Raw genomic sequence first — 23,988 nt, 5'->3', positions numbered from 1 at the left:
ACGTAACGAGAAACAAGGCCCGGCTCTTCCCCACAAATTGCACAAGGTACCCCACAAATGTCGCATGAAATTTGAGAGGACTGCAATTATTGGAGAAGCTATCACACCTAATGGCCTCAAATTTTTAGGTGCGCTTGGTACAATGTTCAGACACGGCACTCAACTACTCATATAAATTCAAGGTGCATACGCGTCGTCATTTGTTGGATATTAATTGTCTAGCAAACATCAAAGAAAATCCAAACTTTTCTTTTTAAAGACAAATTAGAAATAAATCAAATTCTTTCATCCTCCGCTGCCTTTTAAGTAAGTGGGATTCTCATAACTTTTGTAAGATTCTACATGATTATCCATAATCCAAGGTTCCTTGAAGTTTTTGGCAGTCTGAATAAATTCTATGCATTAATAATTTCTGAAGCGTACGGTTTTTGTAAGTAGTATAAGATTTGTTGGCCACAACATAGGATCTCGAAAGCTTATACCACGCAAATAACAACTAAGTTACTTTTCCAAACACTCACGATTCTTGGTGAGTGGGATTTCACAAGTACTATAACCCACAATCTAAGGCCTCAAAAGTTTATGGAAGACAAACTGAAAACAAATCACATTTCATGCACTTATAGATAGATTTTCATAAGGTCCAGGATGACCCACAACAGAAAAGCTCAGAAACTAGTGGAGAACGATATTTGAATTGAATCAAACTCCACCGACTCATAATTTTTAGTAGGAATGTTGTCATGAAATCTATAAAAACACAAGATTGCCGACAATATAAGGTCTTAGAATATTTTGGCTATATATTCCCCTGACATTACGAGTTATCTCATTATAAACTGCAATACCATTGCCTGTACGGCGCTTGTAGCTTGCATGTTTGGGCGCGTCTAGCTTGCATGTGTGGACGTTGTTTCAAGGGGGAAAAGAGTGAGAGGAAGGCCCATGGAAGGAGCGCATAGAGGATTTCTAATAATGGGTTCATCCGGAATGATTGCACGCCACCTGTATCTTTTCACAAGATGATGCATGGTGATCACTATCTCTAGTCTTGCATATTCGTTCGCTGGACATATGCGAGGCCCTCCACCGAAAGGCAAGAAAGTGTAAGGAGGGATAGTACGAGAACCGTCAAATCTTGACGGATCGAATTTATGAGGCTCGTGAAAGATCTCCTCGCAATACACTGTTGAATAGCTAGACCAGTAGAGCTGAACGACAAGAAACAGTGAATTTTATTACTATTGGTCAAGTTAAGAAAGGTGTTGCATAGATTAAAGAAAAGGACTGTTAAATGAAATTTACCGCCCATCCATTTGGAATAGTATATCCCTCGTAGTTGATGTCTGTTGCGGCTTTTCTGAATATGCCTGATATTGGAGGTATGATGCGGAGAGTTTCTTGAGCTACATTCCACAGATATTTCATCCGCTGAACGTCCTTCCATGTCAGCTCCTCTGAATCAATATCTCTACTCTCTGCTCCAACATTTAGAGACGTTAAATTACAGATATACAATACAAATGAAGTATTCTAACATTCTAAGATTGGCATGCATGGAATGAAATTGTCACAATGTATGAACCTGCGCAATTTTAAGAATGTATTGCATATGACGCATTAATATAACAAGAATGCATTTTAACAGTTAGATGGTTAATTTTAGTGTTAGTGTTTCGTGTTATCAAGATTCAAATTTGAGCGGAAGAATATTTATTTTAGAAATAAAGATGAAATTTTCGTTCATAACTCTAATCAAAAGCATTTACTTTTTAGAAAATAAACATTCATATAATAGCATTAATATAACAAGATTATATTTAAACAGTATGATGGTTAAATTGTGGTGTTGTGATTCTTAGCATCAAAATTCAAGGTCAGTTGAAACTTTTTATTCAGTATTCATATTAGAAATGAGGATGAAATCCTATTTATAACTTTGAAAAAAAGCATTTACCCTTTTAAATAAATAAAAAATCATTTAAGTGCACCAATATAAAAAGGATATATAAATAACATGATAGTTAAACTGTAATGTTGTGGTTCCTATCATCAAAAGTTAAACTCTACTCAAATTCAGGTTAAAAATTAAGATGAAATCATTGTTCATATTTCTGATAAAGAACATTATTCTTAAAAACAAAAAATACTAAAAATAATTCATTTAAAGACATTAAGTGTCCACAATCAATGAGATATTGATCAGCTATTTCCGGATTCGATTATGTGTAAAAAATTTCATCAACGTTTCTGATCACACTCCCTGATTCATCATCAGGATATAAAGAGTTTGATCTTTCAGATCTGCATGCTCTCTAACATTTTTCATCTTGATGATGGATCACAGAGTGTGATAAAAAGTGTTGATGCAAAAATTGACACAATCGATTCCAGAAATAGCTAATCAATAAATTCATTTAAATTAATGCCTTAGTTACTTTTTCAGACTGACATGCATACTCTTTTTCAAGATCAGTCTTAAACTCCACACACTAAGCAACATATTAAGCTTAGAGAATGTTAGTCAATTCTGAGTGTTTAACACTTTTAAGTCTTAAAGTGTATTCTTTGTGTGACCACACACATTAAACAACATATTAAACCTAAAAAATATCAGTGAACTCTCAGTATTTAACACTTTTAAGCCTAAAAATGTAAACTTAATGTATGAGATTTAAGCCATTCTCTTTTTTCAATGCAGTTATGAGTAAGAACTAAGCTGGGTACATTATAATTACCTTTGGCTATTTCTTCAAAGCAATGGGGATTAGCGGCAAGAAACTTGCACATAAGAACGAGCAACATAGCAGTAGTTTCATGGCCGGCAATGATAAAAAGCACAATATTGTCCTTCAATTCCTGGTCGCTGAGCGGCGCCTCATCTTTGTTGCAGAGCAGACAGGAGAGCAAATCTCGATCGGGGGAAACACGACCAGCTAGCACGTCATTCTTCCTCTGTTTTATGACTGAAGATAAAATGCGGTCAATCTGGGACCTGGCTTTCAAGGCCCGGTGCAAGCGACTTCCGGGCAAACGGATGGGCAAGCTATAGATACCCTCTGTGGCCACTTTAAAATATTCAAAGAGCTCCATAACTTCCTCCTTATTTTGCAGCTGGAAAAGCATGTTACAAGTAACGGAGAACGTCTGGAATTTCATTACAGGAACGGCACTGATCTCATCTTTTCCACGCCAGTGGTCGTAAAGGTGGCGGCGTATGACGAAGTCGAGTCTTCCCACAAGCTTTTTGAGCTCGTCGGGTGCAAAGAATTTCATCAAAGCCACCGCCATTCGCTTGTGCTCCTCTCCATTCTTGTCTAGCAAAGATTGAGTCCCTATGATTGCTCTGTGAGGGCCTCGAGGATTGCCATGAAAGAGCTTCCCATCATTAAACAACCAGAAGCGATTACCGGTGGCGCCAGTCAACACTACGGTGCGCTGCCCAAATAAACACGTCCTGAAAACTGGCCCGTATGCCCCTACCCTTTGGCTCATGAATTCATCTATTTTGTTGGACTTGAAAGCGCGGAGAAATCGAATTGTTTCTCCAATAATCGGGTGCCCCAGACTTCCAGGTGGGAGCTGGTCATAGCGGCCCTTTCGCTTCTTCGACCTCAACAAAAGAATCAATCCCAATATGCAAATCGCCAATGCACTTACAAAATACATTATTGCAATCTCACACAACTTAATTTGTCTACTGAATCGGTTTTTTCCCGATTTAAAAGCTTTTGGTTTCGCGAAGGAACTGGGCTGCACCGACCAAGGGAAAACAAGATGCGATATATTTTGGCCACATGGGCAAAATTTCAATATCACATCATCCACAGGGGAAAGATTCGATCAGTAGTAGTGATTGGGTTTTCAGTAGTCATTCTTCCAATTAATTGGTCACTAAAAAAACTGGAAAGTTTATTTCGCCTGTGCTTATGTCAAACCTCAAAAGTAAACACGTTCAAGTGGATAAATGCGAAGTGGGTTACGGCTGGTGGCGCGTGGGAGTTGAAGGATGATACACGGAAGGTCATTGCTATATTCTCAAATAAAGTTAATGGGAAATCGACTCATTGACACCAGCGGCTATCTTCCACTCTAAATGGCAACCCTTACGACATCATAGCATATTAAATAGTATGCTTAAGACATTATCATCATTATTTTTTATTCAAAATAGGAATATCTAAAAGAGGATAAAGTAGTTGAGTATTTTAATTTTAGGATTTTATAATCTTATGTGGAAATTACTTCGAGTAGTTGAGCACTTCAATTTTGGGCAGTTTATTTGGCAAGTCCCTTTCTTATATTAAGGTTTGAAGACCACATCTTCAAATATGATGCCACATCAATGTGTTTTTCGTCAAGGTATTTGAAAAGTTCCAAACAAAAGAGAGGCTAGTAGTTGTGCATTAAGTCATGCTTTATTGATATACATGATTGGTTGTTGTTTAGATCTAAGGAATACAATTCACCCAATTATGTGTACTCAACATCAACACTAAGAACTTCACATTCACAACTATTGGTGCAATATTGTTAAAAATATTGAGCACTAAATCAACAAAGATAGATGGGGGCTTCACTTAGTGAACCTAGGTTATAGCACGCACGTTCATGGCATGCTAAATAATCCCCCTATTTAAAAAAAATATTGCCCTAAACTCTTTTTTTGTCACCCCCTCCCAATAAACAGCCTGAATTAAAAGTCCCCCTATTTCACTACTCTATTCTAAAATAGAGTTAGTGGGACGTCCACTCATTGATGCCAGTGACTATCTTCCATACTAAACAACAACACTTACGACAACATAGCATATTAAGTAGTGCGCTTAAGACATTATCATCATATCTTCCATTCAAAATAGGAACATCTAATTACTAGAGGAGAGGATTGAGTTGTTGAACATTTTAACTTCAGTATTTTCATAATCTTACATGGAAATTAGTTGAGTATTTGAGGACTTTAATTTTGAGAATTTTATTTGGCAAGGCCCCTTCTTATAATTAAGGTTTGAGGGCCACAACATCAAATATGATACCACATCAATGTGCTTTTCATTGAGGTATTTCAAAAGTTTGAATAAAAGGGAGACTAACAGTTGTGCATTAAGTCATGTTTTATTGATACATTGATATGTATCAGATGATTGGTGCTTTTTTAGATGTAAGGAATATATTTTACTCTATTATGTGTATTAAGCATCAACACTAACAACTTCACATTCACAACTATTGGTGCAATATTGTAAAAAATATTGAGCATTAAATCAATAAACATGGAAGGTCATTGCTATCTTATGAAACAAAGTTAATGGAACGTCAACTCATTGACGTCAACAACTATATTCCATACTAAATAGAAACCCTTATGATATCAGAGCATATTAAATAGTATTCTTAAGACATTATCATCCTATCTTAAATACAAAACAGAAACATCTAATTAGTAGAGGAGAGGATCGAGTAGTTGAGTATTTTATTTTTCAGAATTTTTATAATCTTACATAGAACTTAGTTGAGTAGTTGAGTCCTTTAATTTTGAGCAATTTATTTGCAAAGTCTCATTTTTATAATTAAGGTTTGCGGGCCAAATCATCATATATGATGCCACATCAATGTGATTTTCACCAAGGTATTAAAAAAAATCCAAAAACAATTGAGACCCATATTTGTGCATTAAGTCATGTTTTATTGATACATTGATGTGTATCACATGATTGGTGCTTTTTAGATCAAAGGAATACATTTCACCAAATTATGTGTACTCAACATCAACACTAACTACTTCACATTCACAACTATTGGTGCAATATTGTTAAAAATATTGAGCATTAAACCAACAAACATTGAAGGTCATTTCTATATTATGAAATAAAGTTAATGGAATGCCAACTTATTGATGTCAACAACTATCTTCCATACTAAATAGCAACCTTTATGATATCATACAATATTACATAGTATTCTTAAGACATTATCATCCTTTCTTCCATTCAAAACAAGAACATCTAATTAGTAGAGGAGAGGATAGAGTAGTTGATTATTTTATTGTCAGGATTTTTATAATCTTACATGAAAATTAGTTAAGTAGTTGAGTACTTTAATTTTGACTAATTTATTTGTAGTACATGAAAATTAGTTAAGTAGCTGAGTACTTTAATTATGACTAATTTATTTGCAAAGTCTCATTTTTATAATTAAGGTTTGCGGGCCAAATCATCATATATGATGCCACATCAATGTGATTTTCACCAAGGTATTAAAAAAAATCCAAAAACAATTGAGACCCATAGTTGTGCATTAATTCATGTTTTATTGATACATTGATGTGTATCACAGGATTGGTGCTTTTTATATCTAAGGAATACATTCACCATATTATATGTACACAACATCAACACTAACTACTTCACATTCACAAATATTGGTGCAATATTGCTAAAAATGTTGAGCATTAAACCAACAAACATTGAATATCATTTCTATCTTATGAAACAAAGTTAATGTAACGTCAACTCATTGACATCAACAACTATCTTCCATACTAAATAGCAACACTTATTATATCAAAGAATATTAAATACTATGCTTAAGACATTATCATCCTTTCTTCCATTCAAAACAGAAACATCTAATTAGTCAACGAGAGGATCGAGTAGTTGACTATTTTATTTTCAGGATTTTTATAATCTTACATAGAAATTAGTTGAGTAGTTGAGTACTTTTATTTTGAGCAATTTATTTGCCAAGTCCCCTTTTTATAATTAAGGTTTGAGGGACAAATCATCATATATGATGCCACATCAATTTTATTTCCACCAAGGTATTCCAAAAATTCCAAAATAAATTGAGACCCATAGTTGTGCATTAAGTCATGTTTTACTGATACACTGATGTGTATCACATGATTGGTTCTTTTTAGATCTAAGGAAAACATTTCACCAAACTATATGTACTCAACATCAATACTAACTACTTCACATTCACAAATATTGGTGCAATATTACTAAAAATGTTGAGCATTAAACAAACAAACATTGAAGGTCATTGCAATATTATGAAACCAAGTTAATGGAAAGTCAACTCATTGACGTCAACAACTATCTTCCATAATAAATAGAAATGATTACGATATCATATAATATTAAATAGTATGCTTAAGACATTATCATCCTATCTTCCATTCAAAACAGAAACATCTAATTAGTAGAGGAGAGGATCGAGTAGTTGAGTATTTTATTTTTCAGGATTTTTATAATCTTACATGAAAATTAGTTGAGTAGTTGAATACTTTAATTTTGAGCAATTTATTTGCCAAATCCACTTTTTTATGATTAAGGCTTGAGGACCAAATCATCATATATGATGCCACATCAATGTGATTTTCACCAAGGTATTCAAAAAATTCCAAAAATAATTGAGACCCATTGTTGTGCATTAAGGCATGTTTTATTGATACATTGATGTGTATCACATGATTGGTGCTTTTTAGATCTAAAGAATACATTTCACCTAATTTTGTGTTCTCAACATCAACACTAACTACTTCACATTCACAATGATTGGTGCGATATTGCTAAAAATGTTGATCATTAAACCAACAAACATTGAAGGTCATTGCTATATTATGAAATAAAGTTAATGGAATGTCAACTCATTGACGTCAACAGCTATCTTTCATACTAAATAGAAACGCTTATGATATCATATAATATTAAATGGTATTCTTATGACATTATCATTCTTTCTTCCATTCAAAACGGGAACATCTAATTAGTAGAGGAGAGGATAGTGTAGTTGAGTATTTTATTTTCAGGATTTTTATAATCTTACAAGGAAATTAGTTGAGTAATTGAGTACTTTAATGTTGGGAAATTTATTTTCAGATTCCCCTTTTTATAATTAAGGTTTGAGGGACAAATCATCATATATGATGCCACATCAATGTGCTTTTCGACAGGGTATTAAAAAAATTACAAAAAAACTTGAGACCCATAGTTGTACATAAAGTTGTGTTTTATTGATACATTGAGGTGTATCACATGATTGGTGGTTTTTAGATCTAAGGAATACATTTCACCAAATTCTGTGTACTCAACATCAATACTAACAACTTCACATTCACCACTATTGGTACAATATTGATAAAAATATTGAGCATTAAACTAGCAAACATTGAAAGTCAATGCTATATTGTGAAACAAAGTTAATGGAACGTCAACTCATTGACATCAACAACTCCCTTCCATAATAAATAGCAACCCTTACGATATCATAGACTATTAAATAGTATTCTTAAGACATTATAATCCTTTCTACCATTCAAAATAGAAACATCTAACTAGTAGAGGAGAGGATAGTGTAGTTGTGTATTTTATTTTCAAGATTTTTATAATCTTACATGGAAATTAGTTGAGTAGTTGAGCGCTTTAATTTTGAGCAATTTAATTGCCAAGTTCCCTTTTTATAATTAAGGTTTGAGGACCAAATCATCATATATGATGCCACATCAATGTGATTTTCACCAAGTTATTTAAAAAAATACAAAAAAAATTGAGACCCATAGTTGTGCATTAAGTCATGTTTTATTGACACATTGATGTGTATCACATGATTGGTACTTTTTAGTTCCAAGGAATACATTTCACAAACTGATATGTACTCAACATCAACACTAACTACTTCATATTCACAAATATTGGTGCAATATTGCTAAAAATGTTGAGCATTAAACCAACAAACATTGAAGATCATTGCTATATTATGAAACAAAGTTAATGCAACATCAACTCATTGACATCAACAACTATCTTCCATACTAAATAGAAATGCTTATGATATCATAGAATATTAAATACTATTCTTAAGATATTATCATCATTTCTTCCATTCAAAATAGAAACATATAATTAGTAGAGGAGTGGATCGAGTAGTTGAGTACTTTACTTTTAGGATTTTTATAATCTTACATGGAAATTAGTTGAGTAGTTGAGTACTTTAGTTTTGATCAATTTATTTGCCAAGTCCCCCTTTTATAATTAAGGTTTGAGGGCCAAATCATCATATATGATGCCACATCAATGTTATGTTCACCAAGGTATTCCAAAAAATCAAAAATAAATTGAGACCCATAGTTGTGCATTGAGTCATGTTTTATTGATACATTGATGTGTATCACATGATTGGTGCTTTTTAGATCTAAGGAATACATTTCACAAAATTATATGTACTCAACATCAACAATAACTACTTCACATTCACAAATATTGGTGCAATATTGCTAAAAATGTTGAGCATTAAACAAACAAACATTGAAGGTCATTGCTATATATTATGAAACAAAGTTAATGGAAAGTCAACTCATTGACGTCAACAATTATCTTCCATACTAAATAGAAATTCTTATGATATCATATAATAATAAATAGTATTCCTAAGACATTATCATCCTATCTTCCATTCAAAACATAAACATCTAATTAGTAGAGGAGAGGATCGAGTAGTTGAGTATTTTATTTTTCAGGATTTTTATAATCTTACATGGAAATTAGTTGAGTAGTTGAATACTTTAATTTTGAGCAATTTATTTGCCAAGTCCCCTTTTTTATAATTAAGGTTTGAGGGCCAAATCATCATATATGATGCCACACCAATGTGATTTTCACCAAGATATTCAAAAAATTCAAAAAATAATGGAGACCCATTGTTGTGCATTAAGGCATGTTTTATTGATACATAGATGTGTATCACATGATTGGTGCTTTTTAGATCTAAGGAATAGATTTCACCAAATTATGTGTACTGAACATCAACACTAACTACTTCACATTCACAACTATTGGCGCAATATTGCTAAAAATGTTGATCATTAAACCAACAAACATTGAAGGTCATTGCTCTATTATGAAATAAAGTTAATGGAATGTCAACTCATTGATGTCAACAACTATCTTCCATACTAAATAAAAATGATTATGATATCATAGAATATTAAATAGTATGCTTATGGCATTATCATCCTTTCTTCCATTCAAAACAGGAACATCTAATAAGTAGAGGAGAGGATAGAGTAGTTGAGTATTTTATTTTAAGGATTTTTAAAATCTTGCATGAAAATTAGTTGAGTAATTGAGTACTTTAATTTTGAGAAATTAATTTTTAGATTCCCCTTTTTATAATTAAGGTTTGAGGGCTAAATCATCATATATGATGCCACATGAATGTGCTTTTCATCAAGGTATTCAAAAAATTACAAAAAAAATTCAGACCCATAGTTGTGCATAAAGTCATGTTTTATTGATACATTGAGGTGTATCACATGATTGTTGGTTTTTAGATCTAAGGAATACATTTCACCAAATTATGTGTACTCAACATCAACACTAACAACTTCACATTCACAACTATTGGTGCAATATTGTTAAAAATATTGAGCATTAAACCAACAAAGATTGAAGGTCATTGCTATATTGTGAAAAAAAGTTAATGAAACGTCAACTCATTGACGTCAACAACTATCTTCCATAATTAATAGAAACCCTAATGATATCATAGACTATTTAATAGTATTCTTAAGAAATTATCATCCTTTCTACAATTCAAAATAGGAACATCTAATTAGTAGAGGAGAGGATAGAGTAGTTGAGTATTTTATTTTCTGGATTTTCATAATCTTACATTTAAATTAGTTGAGTAGTTGAGTACTTTAATTTTTAGCAATTTATTTTCCAAGTTCCCTTTTTATAATTAAGGTTTGAGGACCAAATCATCATATATGATGCCACATCAATGTGATTTTCACCAAGGTATTAAAAAAATACAAAAAAAATTGAGACCCATAGTTGTGCATTAAGTCATGTTTTATTGATACATTGATGTGTATCACATGATTGGTACTTTTTAGATCCAAGGAATACATTTCACAAAATGATATGTACTCAACATCAACACTAACTACTTCATATTCACAAATATTGGTGCAATATCGCTAAAAATGTTGAGCATTAAACCAACAAACATTGAAGATCATTGCTATATTATGAAACAAAGTTAATGTAACATCAACTCATTGACATCAACAACTATCTTCCATACTAAATAGAAATGCTTATGATATCATAGAATATTAAATACTATTCTTAAGATATTATCATCATTTCTTCCATTCAAAATAGAAACATCTAATTAGTAGAGGAGAGGATCGAGTAGTTGAGTACTTTACTTTCAGGATTTTTATAATCTTACATGGAAATTAGTTGAGTAGTTGAGTACTTTAGTTTTGATCAATTTATTTGCCAAGTCCCCCTTTTATAATTAAGGTTTGAGGGCCAAATCATCATATATGATGCCACATCAATGTTATTTTCACCAAGGTATTCCAAAAAATCAAAAATAAATTGAGACCCATAGTTGTGCATTGAGTCATGTTTTATTGATACATTGATGTGTATCACATGATTGGTGCTTTTTAGATCTAAGGAATACATTTCACCAAATTATATGTACTCAACATCAACACTAACTACTTTACATTCATAAATATTGGTGCAATATTGCTAAAAATGTTTAGCATTAAACAAACAAACATTGAAGGTCATTGCACTATTATGAAACAAAGTTAATGGAAAGTCAACTCATTGATGTCAACAACTATCTTCCATACTAAATTGAAATTCTTATGATATATCATAGAATATTAAAAATTATGCTTAAGACATTATCATCCTATCTTCCATTCAAAATAGAAACATCTAATTAGTAGAGGAGAGGATCGAGTAGTTGAGTATTTTATTTTTGAGAATTTTAATAATCTTAAATGGGAATTAGTTGAGTACTTTAATTTTGAGCAATTTATTTGCCAAGTCCCCTTTTTTATAGTTAAGGTTTGAGGGCCAAATCATCATATATGATGCCACATGAATGTGATTTTCACCAAGGTATTCAAAAAATTCCAAAAAGAATTGAGACCCATAGTTGTGCATTAAGTCATGTTTTATTGATACATTGATGTGTATCACATGATTGGTGCTTTTTAGATCTAAGGAATACATTTCACCAAATTATTTGGACTCAACATCAACACTAACTACTTCAAATTCACAACTATTGGCGCAATATTGCTAACAATGTTGAGTATTAAACCAACAAACATTGAAGGTCATTGCTATATTATTAAATAAAGTTAATGGAACGTCAACTCATTGACATCAACAACTATCTTTCATACTAAATAGAAATGCTTATGATATCATAGAATATTAAATGGTATGCTTATGATATTATCATCCTTTATTCCATTCAAAACATGAACATCTAATTAGTAGAGGAAAGGATAGAGTAGTTGAGTATTTTATTTTGAGTATTTTTATAATCTTACATGGAAATTAGTTGAGTAGTTGAGTACTTTAATTTTGAGCAATTTATTTGCAGAGTCCCCTTTTTATAATTAAGGTTTGAGGGCCAAATCATCATATATGATGCCACGTCAATGTTCTTTTCGCCAAGGTATTCAAAAAATTACAAAAATAATTGAGACCCACAGTTGTGCATAAAGTCATGTTTTATTGATACATTGAGGTGTATCACATGATTCGTTCTTTTTAGATCTAAGGAATACATTTCACCAAATTATGTGTACTCAACATCAATACTAGCAACTTCACATTCACAACTATTACTGCAATATTGTTAAAAATATTGAGCATGAAACCAACAAACATTGAAGGTCATTGCTATATTGTGAAACAAAGTTAATGGAACATCAACTCATTGACGTCAACAACTATCTTGCATACTAAATAGAAACCCTTATGATATCATAGAATATTAAATATTATTTTGAAGACATTATCATCTTTTCTACCATTCAAAACTTGAACATCTAATTAGTAGAGGAGAGGATAGAGTAGTTGAGTATTTTATTTTCAGGATATTTATAATCTTACATGGAAATTAGTTGAGTAGTTGAGTACTTTCATTTTGAGCAATTTATTTGCCAAGTCCCCTTTTTATAATTAAGGTTTGAGAGACAAACCATAATATATGATGCCACATCAATGTGCTTTTCACCAAGGTATTCAAAAAATTCCAAGAAAAATTGAGACCCATAGTTGTGCATTAAGTCATGTTTTATTGATACATTGATGTGCATTACTGCATGATTGGTTGCATTTTAGATCTAAGGAATATATTTCACCCAATTCTATGTACTCATCATAAACACTAACAACTTTAAGATCACACTTATTGATGCAATATTGCTAAAAATATTGAACATTAAATGAACAAACACCATAGAAATTATTACAACATGCCCAACTATTCAGTCATCTTCGTTAACTTCAATACTTACATCCTCTCATTTTCGTTGTGATAAAGAGTCAAGCCAAGTTTCTTTATTATCACTTAACCATCCTTTAACACTAAGATATATATATATGAAATCAGTTGTCTATATTTATTGATGTGTCAAATCGATTTTTGTTTTCAAAACTTCAGTACGAAATAGATAAGATTAATTCCAAAAACTACATAGATTATGGAAAGCTAATCATGTGGAAACTAAAAGCACCAATTATTTTAAAACACATATATTTCCTGCTATATTGAAGAGTGTTGGCAATATAGCATTATAATAGACAATGAAAGATTGTTGGCATTTCATAAGGATATTAAGAAGGTTGTTGATGATTATGGATATAACTGACTAAGGATGGTTACTGCCTTGATATTATTATTTTGTCATTGATGTCAAGAAATTGATTTTCTAATTCAGTATGATGTTGCCATATCTTGAGAAGTATGATATGAAGAATAGAAAGATGTTGGTAAAAGACATAGGAAAGGATATGATGAATAAGGGGATGAATAAGTTATTCAATGGGCAACTAGTACTGAGTCAGACAATGATGAGATCATGATGTTTTATATAGTTTTAACATCATACATATGTTTTAAATTGTAAAGGTTAATACTATACTATGTTATCAAGCAAAGAACCTAGTTGGTAAACCCTAAGGAACCTAGTCGATAAACCCTAAGGTTATCGCTATTGGTTAATGAAGGCAGAATGTCTACCAAGTGAAGTTTAGTATTTACCAAGTTGTTACTGAGTTGTAACCGAGCTATAACAGAATGCATTAAATGTTTGCATGTGTTATTTAATGAAGGAAGCTGATGAGCTGGAACTGATTAAATGATTGGTGAGTCGTGGATGAAGTTTGTTAATGAATCTAAGGCAATAGAAAGTCAGGATGAAGATCTACAGTGCAGATTGAACCGCAATACCCTGGCATAAGTTCTAAGAAATATATGCAAGTTCCAAGGCAGGGTAAAACGTTTACAGATCGAAAGATGCATTGAACATGGACAAGATCAAAGATTTGATGGCTATGATTGATCGTGGGAAATGTGATCAAGGAGATTAAGCAGTTACCTAATTGTTTATAACTAGAAAATTGTTGATAAACAATGTATGCAGGCAAAGCGTATGCACAAGGATGCTACATAGTGATTATCGAGCACAAAAGCTTGAAGACCTATTAGAATAACAGAGTATAGAAGCCCAACAGATAGACAAGATTAGTTGTATGTCTAGATTGTATTGAACAAATAGGAATCTGCTTTAGCATTTCTAGATGTGAAGTTGCAAATAGATTTTATTACTGTTATTTTGTGAAAGTGATAGAAAATCTCTTAACTGAGTGGACTTAACAGTATTATTTGTAAAACCCTCTAGCAAGGTGACATTCTGATTGAGTGTATGAAATCCTTTAACAAGGTCACTTCTAACAAGGTGAAGATCCTAACAGATCTGAGGGAAATCCCTTAACCGGGTCACATCTAGCAATGTGTTTGTAATCTTTAACAAGATTTGCTTTTAACCGAGCATATTATAGAAGAGTATATTTCTTAGTGGGTCCGAAATCCCATAGTGGTTTTTCCCTATTTGGGTTTCCACGTTAAATCTGGTGTTATGAGGTTTATTATGTTTATATGCTTTTGAGTTTGCATGTTTAACAGTTTTTGTTATATTACTGAAATATATGTTACCGAGGTTGAATCTGATGTTTTTATGGAAGATTAATTTTGTATGATTCACTCCCCCCTCTCATCTTGTTGGCTATTGGATCTTTACTTATATTAAGTATCAGAACTATCAATTAATATCAAAGCTCTGGACTCCAGAAGGAAGTTTAAAGGCACTTGAGTTAAAGATCAAAAGATGTATAAGAGGGTTGCACCAAAGCTGAACAAGTCAAGTTTCTCTACATGGCACAAAAGGATGAAGCTACATCTATCAGGAGTTGGAGAATATGTTGTATACTATCTGGAGAATGATTTTGTCACACCAAGCACCTATCCTTTGACTATGGAAGAGATAAAGGCAAAGCAAGAACATATTCAAGCAATGATTGAGATAACATCTACATTGACCGACTCAGAGTTTAATGATCAAGAAGGTTGCAATGATGTAAAGGCAATGTGGGATAAGCTCATATCAGTATATGGAGGAGATGAACATGTTCAAAGAGCGAAAGTAGATAGTCTAAGAGGACAACTTGAATCTATGAGGATGAATGAAGGTGAGAACATAACTCAGTACAGTACAAGACCAAAGGAGATTGTCAATCAAATCAAAGGAGTGGGAAGAACTATTGAGGAAAAGGATATAACAAGTAAGTTGTTGAGAACCCTTCTATCGGCTTATGCAATCCAAGTCTCTGCACTCAATGAATTGAGGTCTGTACCTAATATGCCAGTTTCTTTAGATGCTACTATTGGTAAGCTACATGCATTTGAATTAAGTAACTTTGATAACAGTGGATTTTTGGTAAATAAAGTTGAATCTGTATTTAGTTCTTTTCATCTTGATGAATCTAATGATTTCAAAGAAAGAAAGTATAAGTATTCTAAAGGAGATCACACTGGAGCAAGTGAAAGATTTTGTAAGAACATGGAAGAAGTACACAAACTGTATGAGGAAATCAGAAAGCAAGAAGAGTTTGAAGCACTATTAGCCAAAAGGTTACCGAGAGGCAAAGGAAAGTATAAAGGAAAACTACCTTTGAAATGTTTCAATTGTGATAAAATAGGACATATGGCTTCTAACTGTCCTGACAAAGATTCTATTGAAAAGAGAGATTACCAAGATAACAAACAGAAAGATAATCATTACAGAGGATACCGAGACTTCAGAAGAAGAGATAGAAAGACCTGCTTAATAGCTAATGAGGAATCCAATGATGATAAATCAGATGAGATTGATATAGAGCAGGTAGTTTATGTGGCTATCAAAGATGGATCAGATGAAGAAAGGTATGAAGAAAAAGCCCTAATATCTCACAAAAATACTAATGATTCTTGGATTATAGATAGTGGATGCTCACATCATATGACAGGAGATAAACACAAGTTTGTTATATTAGAAGATTATGATGGAGGATATGTTAGATTTGGTAATGATGCACCATGTCCGGTAAGAGGTAAAGGATCTATAACACTTCTTGACAATGGAAGATGCAATGATGTTTATTGGGTTGAAGGTTTGAAATACAATTTGTTGATTGTATCACATCTAAACAACATAGGTTACCGAATAGAATTTCAGAAAGGAATTGTCAAAGTTTGTGACAAGAATGGAAAGTTAGCTGCTACTAGGTCACAAACAAAAGGTAACACATTTCACCTTGACTCAACTCATAATAAGTGTTTGTATGCAAAGATAGATGATACCTGGTTATGGCATAAAAGGTTTTGTCATGTAAATTTTGATAATCCGATCAAAATAAGTAAGAAGCACCGAGTAAGAGGTCTACCGAGTCTTGAAAAAATAGAGAATGCTATGTGCGGAGGATTGTAGATGGGTAAGATGATAAGATCAAGCTTTACAAGTAAGTCTTACACTTCTAAGGGAATTTTAGATGTAGTGCACACTGATCTTTGTGGTCCTATGAAAGTTCAAAGTTATTATGGTGATAAATATTTCATATTATTTGTGGATGACTATTCAAGGATGATGTCAGTAATGTTTCTAAAAGAAAAATCAGAAGCTTTTCAAATATTTAAAAGGTACAAGGAACAGGAAGACAACTGAAATGTCTTAGATCAGATAGAGGAGGAGAGTTCACATCTGATGAGTTCAACTTATTTTACAATGATCATGGTATTAAAAGACAAGTCTCTGCACCGAGAACTCCACAGTAGAATGGAATAGCTGAGAGAAGAAACAGATCTATTGTGGATTGTGCTAGATCACTGATGATTGAAAAAAAGGTACCACAAACATTTTGGAGAGAAGCAATAAGAATAGCAGTTTACACCTTGAACTGAGTTGTACAATTGAAGAAAGGTACTTTGAAGACACCATATGAAATTTGGTATGATAAGAAACCTAATGTAAGTTATTTTAAAATCTTTGGAAGTAGATGCTATGTTCATAAAGATGATAGAAATGGCAAGTTTGATCAGAAAAGTGAAGAAGAAACATTTCTAGGTTATTCTTCTAGAATCAAAGCATTTAAATGTCTGATCAAATCATCTAACAAAAAGTAGAAAGTGCAAATGTGAAAATTGATGAATTTTCAGAAAGAAATGATGAAGGAAATTCCAAGGAACCAAAAGACTATGATGAATTTGTCTATGTTCAACCGAGAAGTCTTACCAAGAAGACTGTTGAAGAAAATGAAGAGAATATCCAGTTACCGAGTGATGAAGAAGATCATACAGAGCCTACCAAGCCTGTATTAGCCAAGTATGTCAGAAGACATCATGCACCAAGTCAGATTATAGGAGATAAGGATGATCTAGTAATGACAAGGAACAAACTGAGATAGAACACATATTTGATATTTGAATTTGAACTGAGAATAGTAAAAGAAGCATTTAACAGTGAAGATTGGATAAATGCTATGATAGAAGAGATTGATCAAATCAAGAAGAATGACACATGGACACTAATCCCAAGAGAAAAGGACAAAAATGTAATCAGTACAAAGTGGATTTTCAGAAACAAGTGAAATGAAAAAGGAGAGGTCATTCGAAACAAAGCAAGACTAGTTTGCAAAGGTTATGGTCAAGAAGATGGAATTGATTATGGTGAAACTTTTGCACCTGTTGCTAGACTTGAAGGAGTAAGAACATTGTTGGCTTATGTTTCTTTCAAGAATTTCAAGGTATATCATATGAATGTCAAATCTGCATTTCTGAATGGAATATTAGAAGAAGAAGTTTTTATTGAACAACCTAAAGGATTTGTTGAAGACAATAATAAAGATCAGGTATGTAAATTGAACAAAGCTTTATATGGTTTGAAACAAGCACCTAGAGCATGGTATGAAAGATTGCACTCTTATTTGATTAAGATTGGTTTTATAAGGACAAATGAGAACAACAACATGTACATGAAGAATGATGAAAATGGAATACTGATCTCAGCCATATTTTTTGATGATATTATATTTTGTGGAAATGACTCTTTGTGCAAGAACTTTGGAAATGAAATGAGCAAAGAATTTGAGATGTTATTAAACAGTGAGATAAATTATTTTATAGGTTTACAGATACTACAAATGAAAAATGAGATTTTCATTACTCAATCCAAGTACATAAAGGAAATCTTGAAGAAATTTGGAATGGAGGATTCAAAACCAGTAAGTACTCCTATGACTACCAACTGTAAATTATCGAAGAAAGATGAATCTGCATCTATTGATGAGACACTTTCCCGATCCATGGTTGGAAAGCTACAATATGTTGTTCACACCAGACCAGACATAACACATGCAGTAGGTATAGTTGCAAGATTCTCTGTAGATCCAAAAGAAACACACATGACAGCAATCAAAAGAATCTTTCGATACTTGAAAGGCACTGAGGATTATGGCTTAGTATATCAGAAAGGAAATGATTTTGATTTAAAAGTTTATACTGATGCTGATTGGGTAGGCAACATTGATGACAGAAAAAGCACAAGTGGAGGAGCTTTCTTTTTAGGAGAGAGACTAGTGAGTTGGCTTAGCAAGAAACAAGGATGTGTTTCATAGTCAACAGCAGAAGCTGAATACGTTGTTGCAGCATTGAATTGTACCAACATTGCATGGATCAAACAATTGTTGGAAGGTGTAAATGAGAAAGTTACTCAGCCAGTAACTATATTTTGTGACAATACTAGTGCCATTAATATTTCAAAAAATCTTGTAATGAACTCTAAGACAAAGCACATCTCTATCAAATATCATTATCTTAGAGAAGAAGCTCAAGAGAAGAAAGTGGTGTTGAAGTATGTTAGCACAAAGGAACAAATTGCAGATATCTTCACCAAGCCACTACCAAGGGACACTTTTGAATATCTCAAAAGTAAGTTAGGGGTCCTACTCCTATCTTCTAATCACTGACCGAGTTCAGTGAAAGAATTAATCCGATGACTCTATCAAATATCTTTTGGGAGTTGATGTTGATTTATACCCTTTAGGATGTTTTCTAAAGGTGTACAGGAATTATTATAGGAAACAATACAAGGAACAGGAATTGAAGACAAAATGCTCTAACCGAGACTGAATTGATACACAATAGCAGGAAAAAACTTCATATCGATAGAAATTATGTTTTAGTTCTTTACTTTTTGGCATTGTTGTCAAAGGGGGAGAAGACTACTAAAGGGGAGAAGACTTAAAGAAAATAGGAGAAGTCTAATGTATGGGGGAGAGCATTTCAGCATTTCAAAATCATAGCAATCTGAATCTTTTAAGGTCAAATCAATTGGTTTTGCCATCAATGCCAAAGGGGGAGATTGTTGGCAATATAGCATTATAACAGAGAATGAAAGATTGTTGGCATTTCATAAGGATATTGAGAAGGTTGTTAATGATTATGGATATAACTGATTAAGGATGTTTACTATCTTGATATTATTATTTTATCATTGATGTCAAGAAATTGATTTTCTAATTTAGTATGATGTTGCCATATCTTGAGAAGTATGATATGAAGAATAGAAAGATGTCGGTAAAAGACACAGGAAAGGATATGATGAATAAGGGGATGAATAAGGTATTCAATGGGCAACTAGTACCGAATCAGACAATGATGAGATCATGATGTTTTAGATTGTTTTAACATCATACATATGTTGTAAATTGTAAAGGTTAATACTATACTATGTTATCAAGCAAAGAACCTAGTCGGTAAACCCTAAGGTTATCACTATCGGTTAATGAAGGCGAAATGTCCACCAAGTGAAGTTTAGTATTTATCGAGTTGTAACTGAGCTATAATAGAATGCATTAAATGTTTGCATGCGTTAGTTAATGAAGGAAGCTGATGAGCTAGAACTGATTAAATGATTGGTGAGTCGTGGATGAAGTTTGTTAATGAATCTAAGGCAATAGAAAGTTGGCATGAAGATCTACAGCATAGATTGAACCGCAATACCCTGGCACAAGTTCCAAGAAATATATGCAAGTTCCAAGGCAAGGTAAAACATTTTTAGATCGAAAGATGCATTGAATTTGGACAAGATCGAAGATCTGATGGCTGTGATTGATCATGGGAAATGTGATCAAGGAGATTAAGCGGTTACCTAATTGTTTATAAATAGGAAACTGTTGATAAACAATGTATGCGTGCAAAGTGTATGCACAGGGATGCTACATAGTGATTATCGAGCATAGAAGCCTGAAGACCTATTAGAATAACAGAGTATAGAAGCCCAGCAAATAGACAAGATTAGTTCTATGTCTAGATTGTATTGAACAAATAGGAATCTGCTTTAGCATTTTTAGATGTGAAGTTGCAAATAGATTTTATTACTGTTATTTTGTGAAAGTGACAAAAATTCTCTTAACTAAGTGGACTTAACAGTCTTAATTGTAAAACCCTCTAGCAAGGTGACATTCTGATTGAGTGTTTGAAATCCTTTAACAAGGTCACTTCTAACAAGGTGAAGATCCTAACGGATCCAAGGGAAATCCCTTAACTAGGTCACATCTAGCAATGTGTTTGTAATCTTTAACAAGATTTTCTTTTAATCGAGCATACTCTAGAAGAGTATATTTCTTAGTGGGTCTTAAATCCCATAGTGGTTTTTCCCTATTTGGGTTTCTACGTTAAATCTGGTGTTATGAGGTTTATTATGTTTATATGCTTTTGAGTTTGCATGTTTAACAATTTTTGTTATATTACTGAAATATATGTTACCGAGGTTGAATTTGATGTTTTTATGGAAGATTAAGTTTGTATGATTCACCCCCCCTCTCATCCCCTCTCATCTTGTTGGCTATTAGATATGTACTTATATTAAGTATCAGAACTAATAACAATTATTACAACATGCTCAACTATTCAATCATCTTCTTTAACTTCAATACTTACATCCTCTCATTTTCATTGTGATAAAGAGTCAAGCCAAGTTTCTTTATTATCACTTAACCATCCTTTAACACCAAGTTATATATATATGAAATCAGTTGTCTATATTTATTGATGTGTCAAATCGATTTTTATTTTTAAAACTTCAGTACGAAATAGATAAGATTAATTCCAAAAACTACATAGATTATGGAAAGCTAATCATGTGGAAACTAAAAGCACCAATTATTTTAAAACACATATATTTCCTACTATATTGAAGAGATCGATGGTGCACAAGAAGATCAGTTAAGTATTTGACCTGTGATATTTCATTGTGATGTTGATAGTGAGAGCAAAACTAGCAACAATCACTCCCTCAACAATGAAATTTGTACAATGGGTTTGGCAGCGGAAATGCTTTGTATTTTGATTTGTCTATTAGCTCGCCTTGCTAAAATTGGGGGGTGATTGATTGTGTAGGTGGAGTTTTGGATATGTTTTATTGTTCAAAATTATTTAAGAGGATTCATAGTTGAGTATGAAAATCTTATGTTGAAATTTTAAATCATTTTCCAAGTTTTTTAGGTTATTTATTTGGCAAGTCCCTTTGATTATAATCAAGGTTTCACATACACATCATTAAATATGATGTCACTGATAGTTGTGCGCTAAGGCATATTTTATTGCTGGACTAATGTGGCATCACAAAATTTGTTGTTTACACATCTAAGGAATAGATTTCATTTAATTGTGGGTACTCATCACCAACACTAACACTCTTAAATTCAAAACTATTGATACAATATTATTATAAATATTAGACATTATATTAACAAATGCTATAAGTATTGCAACATGTTCAACTGTGGATCCTCGACTCTATTTCACCAACAAGACATCATGCTTTGCACGTGTAAAACAATTTAGGATTTGATATTTGATGAGCATTTGGGAGTTATCGTATTAAAAAAGAATAATGTAATTACTTATATTAAAGGTCAATGATGCCAAACACTTTAATATATATTATATATACTAAATGTTTACCTATCATTGAATTATTTAAATTGTTATAGTATTTTTTTTTAAATAGAACAAAACATTAAAATTCAAGAAAATATAGAATTATTATATATTTTAAAAATATATATATTTTTTATGCTTTAAAAGAATATTGTGAGAAAATAATAAATTTCAAAAAGAACTGAGCCATTATTTAGAAAGATGAAAAGAATATATTTAGGAAAATAACAATTGTAAATGAAATAGTTAATGGAGGTTCTAACAATTTTAGGTTTTGATAAATGTGTAAATTGAAAACAAGAAGTTGAAAAACATCAGCTTGCAATGGAAAATCTTCTTTTTAATTTGTGACTCTTTTTTACAGTATTTTAAATTATAAAATATTGAAATTTACATAATTTATAGTAAACAAGATATCATAAAGAGATTGACATGTATTTTTTGTTATTTGTAATCATAAGAATAGAAATAAATTAAAAAATAGAAAGAATATATTAGAAATTGGAAGCTTTAAAGAGTTTTTTATTAAGGCTCAAATGAGTTTTGAAGGGACCAAGAACCCTAACTATAGAATGATGATGCCATCAACAAAAAATCAAGAACCAAGTAGGCAACCCACAACAAAAAGAAACAAAACAACAAACAAGGAAAGAACTAATTCAGTTTCTTCAAGGCCTCGACCAATTTAGCTTCAAGTTGAGAGATATTCAAGGAGAGCTTTTTCATTTCCTTTGGGTCTTGGTTTTACTATTCAACCACTCTCTTAAGGTGAGCTCTCATATGGGTACTTGGTGCTTTGACATCTTCCTAGAGAGTCTATTTGTCCTTGTTTGAAGCTTCAAGATCAATAAATTGAATTTTAGCTTCTTGTATTTTCTCAAAATTATCAATTAAAACCTTTATACTATCTACACTACACTTGATGACCTTGTAGTTGAAGTTAAACTAAAGTTATCAGATTGTCATCAGTATTAATGTAGTTAGTTTCCAGGCAGAAAATTTTGTCATCAAAATATGCTTTCATATATTCAACATCCTTAACCACCTTCTGAAGCAAGGTCACAACATTTTGACCTGTTTTTTCAATCCACGAGTCACCCTAAGGGTGAATATTTTTTAAGTTGTTTTTCAAAGCTTAGATTTGGATGTTCATCTCATTTAGCTCATGGAAGAAAAACTTATGTATTTTGAAAGTGCCCACCACCACATTCCTAGCCATGCCTAAGAAATTATTAGCGCTTTCTTTATCCATGTTAAGCAACAACAAATATTTCTCTAGGTCTCGAGGGAAAGAAGGTCTTCCTTCCCTATGAGTAGAAGGAAGGGATTCCTCTAAATGCCACTGACTTTTTTGATCACTATCTTTGAAAACAAAGTTGATAGGGGAGGTTTTCTATTTTTTTAGCTTCATTCTTTTTCCCTTCCTTCTTTCATTTTTCCTCTTGATAGGCATAATCAAGTTCATCTTCATCTTCATCTTCTATGTGCCATCCACCTTCTTCAAAATAGGGACTATTTGAGCCCTCTTCCTCCAAGTTAGAGTTATCATTATCTAAGTTATCAATAACATTGGTTATTTTATCTTTCTCCTTAGACTATAGATGATTTGAGATGTTCCAT

At 32.3% G+C, this 23,988-nt stretch overlaps 1 protein-coding gene across 1 annotated transcript; it reads right to left on the bottom strand.

Annotated features, from left to right (window-relative positions):
- Positions 1-466: 466 nt before the first annotated feature.
- On the bottom strand, positions 467-3,676 carry LOC131035000 (cytochrome P450 716B2). The gene is made up of 3 exons (XM_057966633.2): positions 2,739-3,676; positions 1,306-1,478; positions 467-1,211 (listed from the first exon to the last, which is right to left on the bottom strand). The coding sequence occupies exons 1-3, from the start codon at positions 3,667-3,669 to the stop codon at positions 891-893; spliced, it is 1,425 nt and encodes a 474-aa protein (XP_057822616.1). The 5' UTR covers positions 3,670-3,676; the 3' UTR covers positions 467-890.
- Between the last annotated feature and the right edge of the window lie 20,312 nt (positions 3,677-23,988).

This window comes from Cryptomeria japonica, chromosome 4 (assembly GCF_030272615.1).
Source record: "Cryptomeria japonica chromosome 4, Sugi_1.0, whole genome shotgun sequence".
NCBI classification, from domain to species: domain Eukaryota; kingdom Viridiplantae; phylum Streptophyta; class Pinopsida; order Cupressales; family Cupressaceae; genus Cryptomeria; species Cryptomeria japonica.
This window is presented reverse-complemented; position numbering and strand designations above follow the sequence as displayed.